The 18835-nt window shown below is 39.2% G+C and overlaps 1 protein-coding gene across 1 annotated transcript in view; it reads right to left on the bottom strand.

The window, feature by feature from the left end:
- The window catches only part of LOC105817555 (protein FAM122A-like), a 32593-nt gene extending 19269 nt beyond the window's left edge, over positions 1 to 13324 (bottom strand). The window contains exons 1-2 of the mRNA XM_012653267.1: positions 13215 to 13324; positions 7732 to 7810 (exon numbers count right to left, since the gene is read on the bottom strand). Coding sequence (XP_012508721.1) covers positions 7732 to 7810; positions 13215 to 13324 — 189 coding nt within the window. The remainder of the gene's footprint in view (positions 1 to 7731; positions 7811 to 13214) is intronic.
- Between the last annotated feature and the right edge of the window lie 5511 nt (positions 13325 to 18835).

Raw genomic sequence — 18835 nt, 5'->3', positions numbered from 1 at the left:
TTATAGTTTGGGTTTTTAGAAAATTATGTGTGTGTGTGTGTGTGTGTGTGTGTGTGTGTGTGTGTGTGTGTGCATATATATAACTTAATACATTCTGAGATCTTTCCATGTTAAAATTCATCTGCAACACTATTTTTAAAGGCTCAATATTATACTATATGGATGTACCATAATAATAAGCAGCACTTATTATGAGCCAAACATGTTTTATCTCACTCAATTCTCACTCAATGATGCAAGCATTATTATTGTTCCCATTTTGAAGATTAGAAAATTGAGGGCCAGGGAGATTAAGCAACTTGCCCAAGGGATCATACAGTCATTGGTAGAACTGGAATTCAAAGAGAGGTAATGAAGGCTCTTTCGTGTAACCTATTCCCTATTGTAGGAGAGTCAGAATGTTGCCACATTTTTTGCTAGCTCTTATAAGTAATGCTGTGATAGCATCCTTTAAACTATATCTTTGCACATTTCCCTTCTTAAATTTTTTTTTCTTTTTTACTAATCACTATATGATCATGGCAGCACATATCCTTAATTAATTCTTTAGGATACGTTCATAGAGTTAGAATTTCTGGGTTGCAAGTTTGTTGATACACAATGTCAAACTGTCCTCCAGAAAGCTTACACAAATTTACTTTCCAGCAGGGTATTAGAATATCAGTTTCCTTGTCCCCTTCCAATATTACATATTGCTAATTTAAGAAAAGGTTTGTATGCTCATTCTTAAGGCATACTATAAAAAAACAAAGCAAGTAGAAAATATTGTGGTTTACACACAGTTTTGGGTATTCTTCCCTAATATTTCCCATTAGTAGCACTGATCATTGAAAAGTTGTGCAGTGGCATGAACCAAATGTGAAAAATATAGGTTTTCCTGAAAAAAAAATCTCATATATATATATATGCATACATATATTTGAATAAACAGCATTTTAATAAGTTTAATTCATGCTACTGATGTTCATATCTTCATCATTCAAATGCCCCCAAAATTCAAAATATATAATGTGAAAAACTATGGTTTTTAAGGCTTATAATCCAATTGAAAAGACATGCCAACCTAGAGAACTTAAATATATATATATATATACTATATATTAACAGAAATTATGACTTTAGCTGTATTAAAATGGCACGTTATTTTAAAAAAGAGAGAATTGCATGTTATGGCAAACTGTTCTAAACTAGTTATGAAAGACTTCCTGGAAGACATTATTTTTACTTGCTACCTCTAAGGGATGGGAAGGAACCAGTTTAGGTTTAGGCAAAGGCTTAAAATTTCCTAATAGAAAACTTTACCGGGGAAATCATGAGAAGATTGCCGGACTGAAATTGATGACATCAGCAGGGATATAGTGTGAGATGTCTGGGGTAGGTAGTATTTGAACTTGAGCTACAGAATCATAAGCCACAGGAAGGTTTTTTAATTGGACAAAATATGGGTCAAATATTGTGTTGGCTGATTCTTTTAGTAATAATGTGGGAAATTAATTGGACAAAACAAGGCTTCTGGAAGAGAATTCTCCCCAAATTAAGTACTACAGGTGGTTTCTGCAAGGGAATTACCTTAGATAATTTTTCTACATGAAACAATGTATTAAAATAGAAATAATAAGTTTCCTGAGATGTCAATAAACCTCACTGGCATCTTTTGTGTAAATTTCCCACTGAGCCTTTCTCTCTTATACTCCAGGAAAAAAAATGTCCTTGGGGGGAACAAAGAGTACCAGCACAAAGGAATGATGTCATGGTGTGTGCAGGGGGAGGGGTGGAATGGGGGGTGCTGGGTGAAGCTGATTCCCAAGAATTATCTCCAGTGAAGGAACTAAGATGAAGCTTAGTTCCATTTAAAAGAGAGACCACAGAAAGCTAATAATATAAAGACATTAAAATTTTTAAAGATTATTTTTCACTTTCTCAGGTATTTTAAGCCATTTCCTACTATAGTACTAAAGATAAAACACTTAGAAAATCCTGAACAAAGGGTTGGTTGTATGCTATGTTCATAAATGTCTCTGCCTAGTTCCAGAAATGATTTAAGGTGACTTACAATGCCACTTAACATAAAGTGAACATGGGCTAGACAGGGCACAAAGCAGGACCATGAATGCATTATAGAAATGTATTATACAGTTGCTCTACTGCGTGCGCCATACACTGGATTTAGCATTTATGACTGCCAATGTGAAAAGCAAAACCTAATCAGAAGGCATAAAATTAAAACGGATGAATTGCTCAAGAAAAGCACAATCTTTTCTGCTAGGAAGATGAGATATTTCCTTCCTGCTTCCTTTAGAATAGGAGGGGGCGGGGATGGAGAAGTGATGCAGCTGCACCCAGATTCAGCAGAGGTGCCAGGAGGAAATTTCTGGTGGAAGAGAAGGGAATAGGCATGTCAACCTTGGAGTTCTTAGCAGATAAGGCAAAGGGGTCATTTGAGGGGAAGGCATAGTCCCAATAGTCAGAAGAGGGCCTTGGGTTTCTGTTCATCATAAATGAGGTGGAATGATTTCCTGAGAGTGGTAAAGAAAACATTTCTTTTTTTTTTTGAGACAGAGTCTCACTCTGTTGCCCAGGTTAGAGTGCATAGCTCACAGCAACTTCAAACTCCTGGGCTCAAGCAATCCTCCTGCCTCAGCCTCCCGAGTAGCTTGGACTACAGGTGAAGAAAACATTTGCATTTAATTAAACAAAACAATTGTGAGATAAAAGGTTTTTTTTTTTTTTCACAATGCTTGGGAAATATGCATCTTTATTTATTTGTGTGTTAAATGAAACTTATGGCTCTTCCATGCCCTCTGTTACAGTAATTTTTCTCTAAAACATGGTTTTACCTATGTTGAAATACATGTAAAGCAGCACCATTTTTTTAAATTGTGCTAAAATACACATAACATAAAATTTATCACCATAACCATTTTTAAGTATACAGTTCAGTAATGTTTAGTACATTCACATAGTTCTACAACTAATCTCCAGAACTCTTTTCATCTCGCAAAACTGAAACTCTACACCCATTAAACAACACCTCCCCATTCCTTCCTCCTCCCCCAGTCCCTAGAAGCCACTGTTCCATTTTCTGTCTCTATGAATTTGACTACTTAGGTACCCAGGGCACCAATTTTAAGGACAGTGCAGTATGGGCTAGGACCCTTAAACTTATAATTTATGGTATCACTCAACAATACTTGTATTTTTTCAAGAATGATGTTTCTATTTTGTATTATGTCAGCTAGAAATGAAAACACCTGTATTATTCATGCTTTGTCATTCAAAGCATATCATTCAAACATTCAACTAGTATAGAAATGTATGAAGTAAAAAATAAAATTCTTCCTATAATTCCACCTCCAGAGATAACTACTACTAATATATTGATACATATCCTTCTCAACACCTGTAAATATATGAGGTTTGTCCAGAAAGTATCCAGCCATGTAATATTATATATTATATTAACAATGGCTGGATACTTTCCAGACAGACCTCGTATATAAGAGCATGGTATACATGGATTTTGAACCCCGGGTCTAATTACTAGGTACATAGGTTAGTGAGGCTGCTGAGAATGGTTGAGTAGAGAGATGGAGGGAACCTGGGTCTCCGATGACGGGAGCCACTGAATCAAGCAATCCTGGAAACTCCTTTCCTCAGGGCTTCTTATTATTTGAGATAATAAATATTCCTGTTTAGTCTCTTCTAATTGGATTTTGTTGCTTCTGCCAAAAGCATTCTAATTCATCATGTCATTCTAGATAGCTCAGCATTTGTATACTAAAGGAAAGTATACACTTACATAAGTCTTATAATAACAATGAAGTGATGCCCTGACACAATAAAAACATATGCATAGTGCTGTTACAGCAAGCTAAACCAATAAGCCTTGAAATTCCCATCATTCAATAAGTTAAAATTGTTAGGTTCGCCTGTGTGGTGTTCCCTGGTCCCCCGGTTCCCAGGGTCAAAAATGAGTACTGGTACACTGAGTTAAGCTGATAACAGAGTGATCACAAACACAGAGCAATTTTATACAGTTTATCACATGAAAGAAAGAATGAAAGTAAAGAAGGAAGCTACACAAAGCGAAAATATGTTCCAGAGAGAGTGGAACGGGTCAACCTCAACGAGTGGAGAAAGACGCCAAAGTCTGAGCACATGCTGCCTTTCATAAGCTCACTTAGTTTGTCCTGCTTTTCCCCTGGCAGGATTGGTTGCTGTTTCCTGCCTTTGGGGGTGATTGACAGGTTGTAGTTATATAACAGATCACATGGCAGGTTACATAACAGGGTAGGTTATGTAACCGTTTCCCTTTCTGCACATGCATCTTCCCCAAAATCCTCCATGAAGCTCCACCCATATTATGCTAATTAGATGGTAATGAGCTCTAGGTCAGTTAAAGGTTACTAGGAACTTTTTACTATGTATGTTCCCACTAGGGAACAGTTCCTAGCTACAATTTGGTTCCAGCACTCCGCCCTTAGCTGCTTCCTTGCCACCTGTTTACCCTCCATCAGACCTAACAAAATGACTTCAATTCTGCCAAACTCAATCTGTTATATAAGATGATTCATTTTAAATATGCATTATATTAAACAGAACCTTATGCAAATTAAGAGCCTAGAATTCCTAAGGAATATTAGGCATTAAAAAAATGCCAGGTACATAGTTGCTGCATACATGTACTACTACTAATAAAAACATCGAATATTTATTGAGCATTTAGTATGTGCCAGTGCTGTGCTGAGTGCTTTACACTGATTAGTGTAATCATAACAAACCTATAAAGCATATACTATTACATTCTCGTTTCACAGATGAGGAAATTAAGGAATAGTAAGGGCAACTTGCCCCCAAATAAGTGAGCTTGGATGTGCAGTGCCATAAGGTCCTCAGCTCTCAGTCATTCTTCAACTCAATCCAGTCTGGCTTCATCTCATCCATCCTTCTCTCAACTGAAATTGCTTGCAAATATAAGAAATTCATGAATAATCTGTTTCGGTAACTGAAAGGACACTTTTCAATCTATCTGTTTAACTGCTTGACAGCATATGACTTGCCACTTTCCCTTGGTTATTCATAGTACTACTCTCTTCTGAGACCCCTCCCACCTCTCTGACCATTCTGTCTTAGTCTTTGGACTCTTCTGACTGATGTTTAAGTGTTGGTGATCTTTAAAACTTTGTCCTACAGTCTCTTCTCTGCTCCTATACTCTCTCCATGGGGCATACCATTCGCTCCCACAGCTTTAAATAATGATCTACTGATGATTCCTAAATAGGTACTTTTAGCCCAGATCTCATTCCTGAGCTTCAAACTAGTATATCCAACATCTCCACTTGGAGATCCCAGAGAACCTCAAATGTAACATGTCCGAAGCTAAACTCATCTTCGTTTCTAAATCTCTTCTACTTTCAATGGTCCCTTCTTATTCTGTGGCACCACCATGCTGTCAGTTGCCCAAGCCTGAGACCTAGGAGTCATTTTTGCCTCCACTGTTTCCCACTCTTCATTGCATCTATCATCATTGATTTCACCTTTGAAATTTCTCATGAATCTACCACTTTCCTCCATTCCCACTATCATCACAGTAGTCCAAGCTACCATCAAGCTCTTAGCCAGGATTATTGCAGTAGCCTCCTATCTGTTTTTCTTGCATCTGCTTTTGCCCTCTTCCAATCCACCTTCCACTCTGTAGCCAGGGTGATCTTTCAAAAACGCAAATCTGATCATGTCAGTCATTGACTTAGAACTCTTCAATGGCTTCCATTGACCTTTGGATAAAGTGCAAAATCTTTAGCATAACTTCAAGGCCCTACACGATCTTGTAATAGTCTGCTTCTACAACCACATCTCTTACTTGATCTTTACTTCCACTCTAGCTATAACGCACTTCTTTCAAACCTCCTTTCTGTACACACTCTACATACCATACTCCCTTTCACTTCCATGCCTCCAAACATGCTGTTTTCTACTGGGAATATTGTTTGCCCTTGCCACCAATATCCTAAACTGGGTAACTCCTACACATCAGTAAGATCTCAATTAAGATGTTATCTCCTCCCTAAAGTACCCAAACTAGGTTAGATCTCCCTGGCAACTAGATCAGGGCCTAAGACATAGTAAATCCTAAAAATATTTGTTGACTTGGCTGAGTAGAAAAGAAGACTGAATAGGTATGGAAGGCTTTGATAGGCAAGCAGGTGCTCAATAAATATTGTTGAATGAATGAATAAATGAGTGGAAAGAAGGAAGACTTGTTTAATGAATAATTCTAATTTTTCCTATCATAACATTAATGCATTTTTAAAAATCATTGAGTATCATTCTAGGAAGAGGAAAACGTCCAGTTTTAAGTTTAGGAGGCAATATTTTAAAATTGGTTCCAAGCTATAACATTTCACTAAAATATGTTCTATAAATTCTATAATATTTTAAAAATCACATTACACGAGAAATCCATGAAGAATTATATGCCAACAAATTAGATAATCTCAATGAAATGGAAAAATTCCTAGAAACACATGAATTACCAAACTGATTCAAGAAGAAATAGAAAATCTCGACAGACAAGAGATAGAATCTGTAATCAAAAACCTCCCAACAAAGAAATGTCCAGGACAAGGTGGCTTCATTGGTGAACTCTACCAAACATTTAAAGAAGAATCAACACGATCCTACTCAAACTCTTTCAAAAATAGAAGAGTGAGCACTTCCTAATACATTCTATGAGGCCAGCATTACCTTGATACCAAAGCCAGCAAAGATACCACAAGAAAACTATAGATTAACATCTATAGATGCAAAAAGTATACATGCAAAAAGATTTATCCCAGGAATACAAGGGTGGTACAATGTAAGAAAATCAATGTAATACATCATATTAATACAACAAGGGGTAAAAAACACATGATCATCCCAAGAGATGCAGGAAAAGCACTTGAAACAATTCAATGGCCTTTCATGATAAAAAGTACTTAGCAAGTAGTAGAAGGGAACTTCCTAAATATGAGAAGGGAACAAGACAAGGTTGTACACTTTTTGAGACTACAATGTTGTGGTTGAACAACATTGTGAATACACTAATTGCCACTGAATTACACTTTAAAATAGTTAATTGAATGCTATGTGAATTTCACAATAGAAAATCATATAATAATTTATTCACTTTGGCTTACTGATCTGCAAATATATTCCCTATGTTTACAGGATAATTAGCAGGAAAGAATTACCATTTAGAAATTGTATTATAAAACCATGAAAAGAAAATTTTATTTACAATTCAAGATAAATGTGAGATAAAAATCTAACTAAAAGCCTGAAAAGCACTTTTAGGAGAGTCCGCAAATTTTCCTCTCAAAATTAGAATGCTCTTTAAAAAAAATTGGAAGCCAGATGGTCTTATACATAAAATCTCAATGTTAACTCCATATGGGATTTCAAAATTAATTCTGTTGCAGCTGCAGCAAAGCAATCATAACTGTAGTTGATGTGTTTATTTTTCCTTCAGTAATGTTTAGAGTAGTGTTTCTCAAAGTGGGTACTTGTTAGAAATGCAAATTTTCAAGCTTTAGCCCAGATCTACTGAATCAGAAACTCTGGGAGTGAGACCCAGTCAGCCATCTGTGTTTTAATAAGCCCTCCATGTGCACGCTGAAGTTTGAGAACCACCTGGTTAAGACCAATAAGCACAAGTCTTAGACAGGGAGGCTGCTATAAGCATTTTCTTACCAGACACTGTTGACTCATAAATGTTGTACTGTTTCTTCTAATTTTTAACGTGTCAGTTTGGAACACCTGTGAGTTGTCACTAAGAAGAAAAAGAAAACACTTATTGTATGAAATCCATTCCAAAATTTAAAGAAATAAGATTTCAAATACTTAATGTCATTAATGTAAATAGATTTTTGGTGAAGACAGCTGTGCAGATGTAGAAATTCCAACACACACACACACAGAGCCTTAATCAGCTGAGCACAAACTTCCGTGTAAGGCAAGGAATTCATAAGCATGCCACTTTACCTCTAATCATGCTACTGAGAGTAAGTATAATCTACTGTGACCCTGGAAATACATCATTTTCAGTGTAAAACTGTAACTGGTTTAAATCTGTGGTTGAAGCTACAATACGAAAGCACTAATTCCCTCTCAACTTCCAAACTTTCACATGAACAAGATAACTAACATCAGGGGTCGATAGAACTGAGATTTTTCACAGATGTGTTTTGTTTGGCTTACACGGTGTAAAAAATGTTTTTGAATTCATTGTGTACACTGAGATTTCACATAAGAAATCCAGATTCCAGATTTCTGGCATCTATTGAAAATTTGCAACATTTTGCAACACTGGGCCACATTCCCACGTAGCAATAAGAGAATGAAGCTGCGTTGCCACTGCCCACTGAAGACGGTATCTGTGTCCTCAGCTTTGACAGTTGCCCACCCAGGTAGCGTCAGTCCTATTTGAGCTTGTAACCCTGAAGAAGTCACCTTTTCCTTTTTTGCTTATCTTTTTTTTTAGTGACAGTGTCTTGCTATGTTGCCCAGGCTGGACGTGCAGTGGCTATTCACGGGCACAATCATAGCATGCTGCAACGTTGAACTCCTGGGCTCAAGCGATCCTTCCGCCTCAGTCTCCTGAGCAGCTGGGACTATAAGCATACACCAACATACCTGACATCTTTTCCTTTTTATGTTTCCGTTTTATTATAACTTCTCATTTTGAAATAGTTTAAGGCAAGAAATTGCAAAAAGAATACAGATGGTTTCTATGTACCCTTCATCCAGGTTCCTCCCATGATAAGAAATCATCTTTAACACTTTCTTTTTTTGCTGCCTATATATGCAGCATGTCAGGTGCCAGCCTTTTAGGTTTTACCTCTATACTCCCTCTTGTATCTGCCTTACTTTTCAGGCTCCTTGCCCAAAACCAATTCAAAGCCTTTTTTCCTTTTCCATGGACTCTGCAATAGTCTAATTGGACTCCTCGCCTCCCTTCTTTCCCTTCCCCAAGCTCTCTAACAGACTACCAGAGGCACCTTCCTAAAGAACAGCTTGCTCTCCTGCTCACAATTTTCAGTGACCCTCTTCATTGCCTGCCAAGTTCAGTTACATTCTTTACTCTGACATTCAAAAACTCTCCACAATTTGGCTCCAGACTTTTGGACTTCATGGACGAGTAAAATTTCAAAACAAAATCTAGGAACAAACATACTGTTGCTATCTTTTTCTTATGCCAAGTAAAGTCATTGAAAAAAATCCCACCATTGACTAACATCATTTCATTTGTAAAAGGACATTTTGCTATTAAAAACAAAAAGTAAGGGACTAACAATTTCAGGGTACAGTACAGTCCTGCCCAGCAAGGACAATTAACAACTATGTAGCAATCTATTTAAGTATGCTGTACTTAACTTTTTTTTAAAAAGCAGGAGTTGGTGAAAACTTTACCTGGGATCAGCACTGAACAGCAGATGAACATTAGGAAGCCAATGGTTCAGGTAAAGTTGACCATTGAGCTCTCTGGAATACACCTATGCTTTTCTGCCTCCCAGCCTGTTCCATATACTTGCAATGCTGTCCCAGCCATCAGGCCCCTTCCCTTCCGGTGTGTATCCTATCAATCCACTAAGGACCATCTCAAATGCCACCTTCTCCATGAACCTTTTCCTTATCCCTTACCAATCCCGCTGTAATTTCTCCCTCTTTTCTTTGAATTCCCCTAGCACTTTCTTTACCTCTGTAAGCACTTTTAAGATATCATTTAAGTCCTTTGAGTATTTATCTTCCCTATTCAATTAAAAGCTTATCGAGCCTTGAGATACATCTTTGCAGCACGCTAATTTGCATTTAATAGGCAGTAACTCTATATTTTATGAATGAGAGGATATATAGATGATCTAATTTTTACTTCCTTTCCCAGTCCTTTTCCCTGTGAGAACAGGAATATGTTCTGGCAGTGACTTACCAGGAAATTGGAGGGAAACTAATAGGTTACATATTTCCACTGTCTTTTGTGTATTCTCCCTTTTGTCTATTTTAATAAGACTATAACTGAAAGAAATTAATTGAGGTAGCATATACCTCAACTGGTATCACTCATTCAACATGAATTTATAAAACCCTAGGTGGTATCTAAAACTAAGTGTCACTTCTAACTTGGAAAAAGTGAAGGTCATATAACCGGATGGATATTCAATGCCCCACATAAAATGATCAGTAAGCAGCTCTGTCTACACAACAGATTTGTGTCAGTTATATTCCCAAAGCAATCTTTTTTCATGGCCACAATTACTCAGGTTTGTAAGAGTTCACCAACCAGACGGAGAGGAACCTTTTTATGCAAAGGGCCACATAGTGAATACTTTAGGCTTGATCTTCTGTTGCAGCTACTCAGTACTGCCATTGTAGTGGGAAAGCTGTCATGGACAATAAGTAAACAAATGGGCATGGTTCTAGTCCAATGAAATTTTATTTACAAAGCCAAGTGGCAGGCTGGACTTGGCCCTCAGGCCATAGTTTGCCTTTCAAATAGAATTGAGGCAATAACAGTTAAAATGAAGGGTCAGGCCAGAGGATTTTAAAGTGGGGAGGCACTGGCAGGAATCCAAGAACCTAATCTCTAATTCTTTTAATAAGAGTCAGAGAAAGAGAAGAAAAAAAAAACTACTACCTTTAAATAAAGTTATAAACACCAGAAATAAAGTCAGACAACTATAGGGATAAAGGGGATAAAGAACCAAGAGGTTCAAAATGTTTTGACATTGGTATTTTTATTAATACAAGATCTACACAAAACAGTGCAGGAACTTCTTTAAAACAGTAATATTGTATTCAAGAGTTAACATTTAAGGAACAAGTTTAAGGAATTTAATGCTGCAAATGCTGGTGCAAGAGGGGGTCTTTATATACAAGAAACATCAAGCAAAATTAGAAAATTACTTTAAAGAGGCACAACAATATTTAGCGAGCTGTCGATAGAATGCTTTGCTGCCAGGTATAGTTTAGAAAGAGGCAGGACAAGAGGTATTTTAGGCCCAAGGAAGTAAAAGTGAGAAAAGTGAGCGCTCTCTCTCTATACATGTATGTGTGCAGGTGAAAATGAGTTCAACTAAGACTCAGTGTAATCCTACTCTAAATTCATCTTGCTTGACAATAACTTCTCTGACTACATCCTAAACTTGCTACGACAGCACAAAATATGCCCTCAGATCATTTGGGCAAGTTCCCTGACCTCAGGCATGTCAAATATCACTCCTATGTTACTTCTTTTTGAAGGACTAGAGTCCCCAGACTTGGTCCACTTTGTGGTTTCTATATCTTTAACTCCTACTAGACAAGTATGTTAGTAACACCTTTCTGTACAAATTTTACTTCATGTATCAGGATCTTAAGCTATGGAATTCAACACTGTAACTATGCTCTAATATGATTAAGGACAAAACAAAACAAAAACAAAACTTCAAATTTTTTGCAGAATAAAGCAAGGTATGAAGGGATAACTGAGATCTCTTTGCTTCTAGGACTTGGGGGATTAGGGAAGGTGGCCTGGTCCACCCCCTTGTATTTTCAACCTGTTTCTTCTTTTTCATAATGCCTTCCAATAAAACCAACATTCTCCTCACCACCTTCTACCAGCAGAGTAGGTCCCATAACAGTTCCTTTATTCTCACAATAGGATTACAGCAAAATCCCGAGTTTATAAAATGTTCTTGTTCTCAGCACAACATGCAACGTTCCCCACCTTTATTTTTCTACCTGCCTAGTTTGAAAAGGTAATGTATTTTTTTTTTGGTTAATTTGCTTTTCATTTTGTGACGATATATTCTCTCCTATCTCAAATGATCCAAAGGCTGCATTTGTTTAAGAGTTTATCAGCTTAGATGTTGATTAGGGGTGGACAGAATACTAGTTTGGGATAATCAGGAGACACAGGGTCCTAGTACTGGCTCTGCCACTAACCATGTCATTTTGGAGATTTATGGGCCTCAGTTTCCTCATATGTTAAACAAGGAAGGTAGATATGGTCTCTGACTTCCCTTCTAACAGTCTATGATGTGAATTACAACTATCAATTAGTATGATGCCACAAAAGGTGAGGAGCAAAGTTAATAGCATATGTAGTGAATGCATTTTTCAGACATTTTTACAATATCTAGAAAACCTTATGATATAGATCCAAGATCTCCTTTAAAATTCTAACTTAAGATATAACAAGGTTTTGGATATCCCAATTACCCTAATTTGATTAATTCACATTGTATGCCTGTATCAAAACATCACATGTACCCTATAAAGATATACAACTATTATGTACGCATAATTCAAAATAAAAAATTAAAAAAAAAGAAATAATAAGATTTAGTAACGCCAGACTTTCAGATATGTGCAGGAAATACAGTTAGTATTTTAGTGCAATGTTTCTAAATCCTTTTTGTGTTATTGGCCCTCTATGGAGCCTCTTTAGACATTTTCCTCCTAATTGCTCCCCCTTCACAAAATTTTAACACCACAGATACATTGTATATCTGTTTATGTGTACTGTATATCGTGCTTTATACATAAAAAGAGTAAAAATTTTTCACACCTCCCCCAAGAACCAATTTTCTCCCCCCCCCACCCGTCCCCCCCACCTTGGGGGAAATATCACCCATTGAGAATGTGTAATTTAGGAGTTCAAGCTTCTGTGGTACCTAAACTTTCCGCTCAAATAAAAACTAGGTGTAAAACCAGCCAAACTTATTTGCTTGACAACCATATCGTCTCAAGTGTGCTGGAGGTGAAGGCCAGAGGTGACAAAACAGTTGAGAGAATAGACAAAAATTAAAGTCATGGCAGAAGATCTGGAGGCAAGAGGGGGAGGATGCTCAGTTTCTTCAAAGGAGTGGGTAAGAGATGGGGTAAAGTTAGAAAAAGGTCGTGCTCCACACCAGCTGGTTGCCGCTTTCAGGTCCTGGTGCACTGTCAGGAGAGGACGTTCAGGCGTTCAAGTTCAGATGTGTGTCAACCTCAGGGTGGGTGCACGCTCTCCCTCGGGTCAGCCCGTCCCACTCCCGCCCAGGCTGAGGGTGGGATCTCTGGACATCAGAAACAAGGGAGATAACTGCAGAACCTCGACAAATAAAAGGATAGGAGTGCTATCGGAAGTCACTTTCTCCCACACCTCCCCACCCCCCGCACCTTCTTGCCTCCTCCATTATCTCAACCTTGCTCACCTAAGTCCATTGATCAAAGGGGCGCTGTTGGATCGTCTCAGGATGTTGCAGTGTGTGCTGGTGGAACCTGGAAGCAGCTCCAAACCTAGTTCCATTTTGTCCTGTGCCATGTCCGGGTCGAGGAAGAAGCTACTGCTTAGTTTGAGGTTCTCAAGGCTTTTTGACTCCCGTTCACTTACGCACAAGTCAACTTGGTGGGGAGATGATGTAAGGAGAGAGGCAAAGGGGAAAAAGAGAAGAGAGGAGAAGGCATTTTAGACGAGTGGAGATGCTCACCTTTGCAGCCCGAGCTTTCATAACACCAGTGAACACACAAAGTTGGGCAGGACTGGTCCCGAACCTACTATCCCCCATTCTCGCCGCACCCCCCACCGACGAGAAGGTTCCCCACCTCCAACCCTATAATGCAAACAGGGAATTCATCTCAGTCACCGTCGCGAAACCTGCTCCTTCATCTCTCTCAGCCGCGGCAACCGCGGGTAAGCTTTTCCGACCAAAACAGCATCTACAAAAACCGCCTTTGAGGATTAGTTGGGTTCCGCCCCTGTACGCATGCGCCCTGCGTCCGGCTTGACGACGCATGCTTTTACGCGAGCCATTAGCGTAACTGCAGGCGCCTTTGTCAGCCCTGCCAGCGAAGCATGCGCAGTCAAGGAGCTGCCGTTCCCCCTTTGTCGTGCCCTCCCTTCTGTGTTTCTAGTGCAGACTTGCTGTGGTTATTTCTCTACTCCATTGTTAACCCTGGCATGGTTTCCTTAACCATTATTTAGGGAGGAAAAAGGTTGGGAGGAGTGAGGTGTATGGGAGTACCATCCTTTCTGCCTTGTGTCTAATATTCAGTTTTCTCAGTTTTGGCTAGCCCAACATCACCTTATGACCGAGGCCAAGAAGCTTGTTACCTCTCCTGACGAATTTTTCCACACTGTAACAGCAGACACACTACACCTTCGTAATTTTTAAAAAGCTAAAGTCTGAGAAGAAAAAAAAAACACTCCTAAGTGCTTAGAGGCCACTTACTCCCAAAGAGTCTTGGTAAGGCGCTAACCTAATTGAACCAATTTCGCAGACCAGTCGTTTTCAATGTGGTTTCATTTCTTACCGTAATCGTCCAGTGTGTATTTTTACATTGTATAAAACCTGGCTCCTCACAGCTATTCGTCTAAGAAACAGACTACTCTGCTAATTTTCAAAGATTTGAGTTAAAGCAGTGAGGCTTATTTTCTTAAATATTTCAGAATTTAGCATTCATCTAAATCAGTGTTTTCATTTCAGGTAGTATTAGAGGGTATACACATTCTAACAGTGCTGCCATGGCTCATAACATTTTAAGAACTGCTCTTTTAATTAGCTGGGCGTGGTGGCAAGCACCTGCAGGAGGCTAAGGCAGGAGGATGCTTGAGCCCAGGAGTCTGAGGTCGCAGTGAGCTACGATGACATCACTGCACTCTAGCCGGGGTCAAAAAAGCAAAACCCTGTCTCAAAAAACAAAAACAAAAACAAACAAACAACCCCCAAAAACAAAAACCCCCAAAACTGCTTTTTTAGAATTTTTCACCACCAATTAATAAGCCACATTGAGTACTGAAATCTTAACTCCATGTTAATAATTTTGTAAAACCACATTTTAGGAACCATATAGAGAACTGGCAGAGAAGACAAATAAACCTATTGAAATGAGAGCTATTGATTAAAATAGTCATAAAATTCATATAGCACTTTACAGTTTACAAAATGTTTTCACATACTTATCTCAATTGGTTCAATCATTAACCCTGCTCAGCTAATCAGTGAACTTAAAATATGGGATTGTCTTGAGATAGTTCGTGGCAAGTTATGACATGTAAGATCACAATCACTTATTCGTTCATTCTGGGAATAGAATAAGGAAAACTTGATTATGTTAGGGAGAATTAGATTACCTAAATCCCAGACATGAGGATGATTTGGAGTCTCCATTCCTGATGTAAAACAGGTTAATAATAGCTACCATTTGTTGGGCACTTATTATGTGCCTGGTACTCCCCTAATCATTTTAAATATATGATCACATTTAATGCTTACAATAATTCTGTGAGGTAGGCAATATCACAATGCCCATTTTTCAAAGAAGGAAACCAAAGCCCAGAGGGGTTAGTCAAATTACAATTATGAAGTGGCAAAGCCAAGATTCCTCTGCCTTTCTGGTTTTGTTTTGTTTTGTTTTGTTTTTGTTTTTGTTTTTTTGAGACAATGTCTCACTTTGTTGCCAAGGCTAGAGTTCAGTGGCATCATCATAGCTCACCGCAACCTCCAACTCCTGGACTCAAGCATCCTCCTGCCTCAGCCTCCTGGGTAGCTGCCATGCCCAGAGGGCTATTTTTTTTTTCTTTTCTTACTTTTTTTTTTTAATTTTATAGAGACAGAGTCTGGCTATGTTGCTCACGCTGGTCTCAAACTCCTGGCCACAAACCCAGGCCTCTGAAAGTGCCAGGATTACAGCCATGAGCCACCTCGCCCAGCCTCCTCTACCTTTCTATTTAAGTAAAAAGATGGAAGTATCTCTGAATATTTTCCTGGACACTTTATGTACTCATAAGCACTCAGTAAATACTTATTAAGTCATTTTCTGAATAAATATAGGTTTAAATAACCTGTCTTTCATAACTATCTTGTAAATTAGTTAAATCATTTCTTATTTTACAGCTGATAAAATTCCAAAGAGATTAATGGCCCATAGTTAGGTAGCCACAGAATCCAGGCTAGTACCAAGAACTACTGAATGCCACTGGTAAAATACCCAGGGTACCTGGAAAGTTTACAAAAGATGGTGGTTAATGCTGAGTAAAACCAGGGTGAACAGAAAAGGCAGTGGTTAAAGACAGAACAGAAAGTCAAAATCAAACCATCTGAATAGTAGAAAAATATGGAGTACACCAGTCAACAAGTGGATCTTACTTCCATTCTACCATGAATTTTACCTTTCAGAGTTTAATATTCATGACAGGTAATAAGATTTAATGAATACATTTGGAATGAATAGACAAAATCTCATCCTGCCTAAGCATCGCAGATATTTAAGTTTTAAAAATCAAAATACAATAACACTAAGAAAATAGGTATCACAAAATGACAAGGAAAAAGCAACTAAGGGACTATGTTTATAAGAAAAGGGGCAGTAATATGAAATGACTAAATATATGAGATGGTAATAAGTTTACAGCTATTACCAAAGAGGAGGAACTCTCTTTACCTAGAGAACAGCTACATGTCAGGAACCCAAAACCTGTAAGATATAGACAGGATTCATAGTACATACACAGGTTGGAATATCAAAAGGAACAAGGACTACAAAAACAGAATTCGCACTACAATGGCAAATATAACACTTACAGAAATTATTTTTACTTTTCCCCATTTCTACCTACACATTATTATACCCACCTAACTGTGTTTCATAATCAGCTTTTTCGGTTCCACCGCAACATGCCATGATCTTGGGGAACTGGTTTCCTTAAATCCACGCCTTGACTCTTGATGCTTCTCCTCTCCTCGTACCTCCCAGTCTGCTACCATCTGTCCCAGGCCTCTTACCTATAAAAGATATCCCATGAATATGTCATAATCATTTCTTCAGTTTACCAGTTGCCATGGCAACCTTTAAGCTACATTTTAACTTTTAGTTAGCACAAGAGCAAGTCAAATACAAGTTGAACCCAATCCCCAAAACCAAAAACACCCAAACACCTCCCAGAAGACTTACGTGAAAGGTAAAAAGAAACTAGGTAGACAAGAACTATGTGAATAAATTCCCGTGGAAATGGTTGCCAAGGTAGCGCCCTTCTCACATTCTTTGAGCTTCTCCTAAATTGTTAATCTCCTGAAAGTTAGAGATTTTACTAAATTGTTTGACTCCTCAGAATTAGGGCCTGTACATGTGGTCAACGAATGATTATTTAGTAGCTATTCTGAACAAAAGAGTGTATTATAATTTTTTGAGCAGGGAGTGGAAGGGTGGGGGTTGGAAGTTGCACAGATCTTGAGATGAAAAGAGATACATAAATTGCTCAGAAACAGAGGTTGTTGTTTTTAATCTAGCTGGCAGAAAAATACAGGCAATTTGAAGGAGACTATCCAAAACTGTTTTAAAACCCCTCATATTACAAGCAGAAAGCATAAACACTGAGGAATAAAAATGACAGTTGGGCTTGGTAAGTTTAATATGGGACAATTGAACTGAAGAGGCAGGCAAAATTATTTTTTTTGCTAAATTTTGAAACCAATTACATAACTATTGCAGTTCAGTGCAGTGGCCTTCTTTTCCCCAAGGCCATTCAAATGGTGAAGATTTAATGAGTTAATATTTCTAAAACTCTTAGAACAGTGCCTAATACATAATAACTTTCTTGCTATGTGGGTGTTTATTAAATAATTAAATAATTCCAAGTCTCACACACACTGAGTCATGATTGTTAGGGACTCCGTAAATCCTAAAAAGAAAAAAAAATGGTTCTGCTACCTGTTCTTCAGGACTTTTCCTAATATTGTTGAAGCTGAGGGTGCTTGCAAAATGGAGATGAGTGTTTCTCACTAGCTATATGAACTCTCATGAGATTCGCTTTATTTTTACTTCATTGTTTTTGATTTTTTCCCTTCTCCTTTGTCTAGTGCATCCAAATGAATGATCTTAAAAGGAAATCAGCCCCTCTAGACAAAGACCAACAAGATCGAGGGATTTAAGAAATGAGCGGGGATCACAGATGTCAGAGCGTACAAATTGGGAATGAAGTAATGTGGAAATTCCATGTTTTTCCTATTTCTCATGAATATTGGCCCAAACTCCTGCTGAAAGCTGATGCTCCAGCATCTCCAAACCATTGGTTCTTTTCGAAATCGGGCGCCAGAGTACTCGGGCCAATGCCATAGAGAAAGGCGCCGGGCGCCCTGGAAACGCTCCGCCCCTTTGGGGGCGTGGCGAGGGCGGGGCTCCCACGTATGCTCTGTGCTCGCTGGCCCATTGGAGCGACCGCCGGGCGCGTGCGCAGGACCCGCTGGGCGCCCGGACGCGGAACTGGCCCGGTGAAGGCTCCAGCTTTTGAAGCGTGGGAGGCGGAAGAGGCTGCAGGTTGTAGATTTCGATCTTGGCCCTAACGGGTTACCCCGGACCATTAGAACCCAAGGGAGGAAGAGGAGGCACCGCGGCGGCGACTGAGAGGCCGAACCCCTCCACCTGTCCTCGAGGCGGGAGGAGAGCAGGGAGGGGAGAAGCACCGATCCCGGGGCTGAGGAGCCTCCGGGAACGGATCCCAGAGCATGGGGGGCTGGACCGGGTCCTCGAGCATGGCGAGCTGGAGCCGCCGAGGCAGCCCGGCCAGGTGCTGCCCGACTGTCAGGTCTTCGGTTGCAGCATTGCTCGGAGAGCCACGGCATCTGTAGCCGAGTCCCGCTTGTGGTCCTCGGCGGGAAAGATAGCAGCATGAGTTCCGCCGCTGTCTAGTTTCCTCCCCCTCCTCTTCTCCCTCGGTTCTCCTTCTCCTTCCTCGCTCCTCTTCCCTATACCTCTTTTTTTTTCCCTATACCTCTTACTTCTTCTTTCCCGCCTCTGTACTACTCTTTCCCCTGCCCCCGACCTCCTCCATCCCCTC

Source organism: Propithecus coquereli, unplaced genomic scaffold, assembly GCF_000956105.1.
Source record: "Propithecus coquereli isolate 6110/MARCELLA unplaced genomic scaffold, Pcoq_1.0 Scaffold42, whole genome shotgun sequence".
Taxonomy (NCBI): domain Eukaryota; kingdom Metazoa; phylum Chordata; class Mammalia; order Primates; family Indriidae; genus Propithecus; species Propithecus coquereli.
This window is presented reverse-complemented; position numbering and strand designations above follow the sequence as displayed.